At 38.5% G+C, this 3,518-nt stretch overlaps 1 protein-coding gene across 1 annotated transcript; it reads left to right on the top strand.

Annotated features, from left to right (window-relative positions):
• Positions 1–897: 897 nt before the first annotated feature.
• WWTR1 (WW domain containing transcription regulator 1) lies at positions 898–3,128 on the top strand (the record flags this gene model as incomplete). Its single annotated transcript, XM_010168741.1, has 3 exons — positions 898–1,031; positions 1,575–1,687; positions 2,744–3,128. Coding segments are annotated over 3 exons (432 nt in total), but the record flags the coding sequence as incomplete, so codon positions are not given.
• Between the last annotated feature and the right edge of the window lie 390 nt (positions 3,129–3,518).

Here is a 3,518-nt window from a genome sequence, read left to right as displayed (position 1 = left end):
TTCAGTGCCTGATTTTGCTCTCTTTTGCACCAGTTTAAACTGAGAGCAATTTCACTAAAGGTAAGCTGTTAGAAACAGACATATGGGAAACTAAATTTGAGTCTGTACATTTTAAACTGCTTTATTATTGCTACTTCAGCTCTCAGAGATCTTGGCCTCACTGAACAGTAACCTTAAATTGTAATTTGAGTGTTACACAGCTCTAGTCTGCATATGAAAACCCTCAGCTGGAGTTAGTTGGCCGGTGAAGTGTGGGCAGGCTGTTAATAATCAGTTGTGATGTGCAGGCCCATCAGTGTGTTATGATGAGGTGGCACACAAGCTGTCCAAAGTTGTAACATAGGTAACTTGTTTTTGTAGGGATTATCTCTGTGGCCAGCAAGGCTATGGAGGTGCTGTCATTCTGCAGGTAGTTGTGCTTGCTCAGGGTTTCCCCTGGCTGTCTGCCACTACCTGCCACAACCTCACTAGTGGTTGCCAATGTGACGGCTCTGCCAGCAAAGCCATTGATATGAGCATTTCGTGATCTGCATCATGCCAAAAGAGTGAGGCTAGTTTAAATGGGCTCACAGGCTCTCTGGTTTAGTGTGAAGCTAATTAGAAAGCCCTCAAACACATCTGCCTCCTGGCTGAACTATGGGACTGGCTCCCAGCTGTGGTAGTAACAGAGAGGTTGGTTCTGCAGTGTTTTAAAGCCAGCATAGGAGGGTATGAAAGATGCTCTCTCACTACATGATGGTTTTCTTCACACCAGTGTAAACAGTCATCACTTACATTGATTAGAATTACTTTCCTAAATAAGAAGATGTGTGTATATTACATGTATGCTTGTTACATGACTGCAGTACTTCTGAGCTATTGGAATAACCCTTCCCTCTTATTTATTTGCCTTTTCAGGAAGCTGCTCTATGCAGACAACTTCCCATGGACTCAGAAAGCATGGCCCCAGTTCAGACAGCTGTGAATACACCTGCCATGACACAAGACATGAGGCCTATTACAAATAATGGATCAGACCCTTTCTTGAACAGGCAAGTTCATGTCCTTTTCATTAGGCAATTGGTTCTGTTGCCTTCTCTACGCTCTTAAAATTGTCTCACTAAATTTGTTTCCTATATCATCTTCTTTTGTACTTACTGTGAACAGGGGCTTTGGCCAAATGGCTGACCTGAAATCTTTCTGTTTATACTTCAAGAAGGAATCTTGAAAAAATAAAACGAATGGTAACAGGTCATTTTAATTGTACTGTAGGTGTATGTAGAAGACTCTAGTTAGAATAGGTACATTAGCTAAGTATAAATAAATTCAGGGTTTGTTAGGATATCAGGACTGTTTTTGTCTAGAGAGTTGTATATACATGAATGTATTTCAAAATTTGAGAGTGGCCTCACTTCAGTTGCTTTATATTTGAGCTGATACAGCATGACCACGTTAGTGGCCAGCAGTTGAGAATGAGGCTTAATGACTCAGTATTGAGTATCTAACCTACTGTGCTGTTTTTTTCAAACACCATGATCAGGGACTGTGTCTAACAGAGCATCTTTACTGAGGCTTTTTCATGTTTCAATTTATAGCGGGCCATACCATTCCAGGGAACAGAGTACTGACAGTGGCTTGGGATTAGGATGCTACAGTATACCAACGACACCTGAAGATTTCCTCAGCAACGTAGATGAGATGGATACAGGTAGAATATTCTGATTTAGCTTAAAGTATAATGATATTAATAATTTCATATTATAACCAGTAATGTTTCATAATTGCATAACTGAAGGAAAATCTCTTGCTTTTCCATGCAAGAGAGTCTGAGATTGGGGGAGAAGTGCCTAAAAGGTACTAAGTGCCTAGAAGGTTCTCAGCTTTAAATTACGTCCAGATTCTATCCTTTTCCTTAGACTGATATTAAGCAAAATAAGTGAAAGTTGGAAAATATGAGCTGTAATTTGTGTTTTCATACCATAGTCCAAAGTAGGAGGAGTGAAAATCTGGTCTTGGGCAACATTCTTGGTGCAGATCACTGCTTTTCCTAACTCTGCGAAATTGGTCTCATTAAGTCTCTTACAATGGCCAGGTTGGATTTGCTTTCAAACAGAATGGATGTAGCTAGTTCATTTAGGTTTTTGTATGTATTTATTTTTATATCAGTGTCCTCATGGTGTTTAAAATACTGAAATAAAAAGCAACAAGTTTTTTTCCAGGTAGTGAAATTCTCGGCACTTCCGCACCTAAACTTCCTTTTGAAGTCATCAAAAGTTCTAGATGGTGCAGTGAAAGGTTTTTCTATTAAAGATTTTCATGCTTGTTATTATTAATTTATGAAAAAGGCAATATAATATTGCAGAACTAAATTGCTGTAAAGCACTTTCTTCAGTTATGCATCACAGACAGCATTCACCCTTGAGCAGAGAGCAGGGCAGAGGGTTTACATACAATGCAATTGCATTGCTCCCTCCACAGACTAGAGAACTTTGTACTGTCAGATTTACCAAGTGGTTAATTATTTTGAACACTGCTGGAAATGACCTTTTGTGCTTTTGAGAGAAAAGCAAGGATGTGAAATTAACTCTTAGAAGAATATGCATTCTGCAAGCAAATACGGTTTTGAGGTAACATTTGTAGAGGATAGGAATGCTCACAAGTGCTTATGGGAGATAGGGAGTCTAATTTTTATATCAATTGTATTGTTTTAGATTACCCCCAAGAAGAGTTTGGTATTTCAAAAGTTCTTCTTTATTTTTCCTAGGAGAAACTATAGCACAGACAACAATGAACATAAATCCACAGCAAACACGTTTCCCCGATTTCCTCGACTGTCTTCCAGGAACAAATGTTGATCTTGGGACTCTAGAGTCAGAAGACTTGATCCCTATTCTCAACGACGTGGAGTCAGTACTCAACAAAAATGAGCCCTTTCTTACCTGGCTGTAATCTATTCAGTGCTGACTGGGCCGAAAATGCAATTCAGCATTTCTTTTTCCTCTTGAGATAGAGGTAGAATATCTGAAAATCCTCAAGAGATATGACTTACTGCCTTAATGACTTTGTTACATCATCTTTATGGTCAGTTTAATCTCTGCCTGGATTTGATTGACACTAATTTAAATATAAAATACACACATATATACACACGCACACACATATATGCAATATACATTTCTTTCTCTTAAAAAAAAAAAAAAGCACACTACTTTACACATCTGTATACTTCCTTCCCTTTTCAGACCAGGCAGAAATGTTTCACTTTAAGGACAGAAAGTGGGTGGTGGTTGTGCATGTCGCTGACTGATCACCTAGGTGTTGATTAACATCACAAACCCTTCATGAATCACAAAAACTAACTACTAGGTCAGTTGGTTCAAAAAACATGCACAGCATCAGACCATGAAAGCAGTTTTATTACTGTGTTTGACAATAGTATCAGAAGCTTTTTTTATCAACTTACTTAAGCTTTAAAAATACTTTAATTCTTAGTTACTGTGCTGTAGGGAATACAGATCAAATCTGAACCATATCAGCCA

Source organism: Antrostomus carolinensis, unplaced genomic scaffold, assembly GCF_000700745.2.
Source record: "Antrostomus carolinensis isolate BGI_N321 unplaced genomic scaffold, ASM70074v2 scaffold47335, whole genome shotgun sequence".
NCBI lineage: Eukaryota > Metazoa > Chordata > Aves > Caprimulgiformes > Caprimulgidae > Antrostomus > Antrostomus carolinensis.
This window is presented reverse-complemented; position numbering and strand designations above follow the sequence as displayed.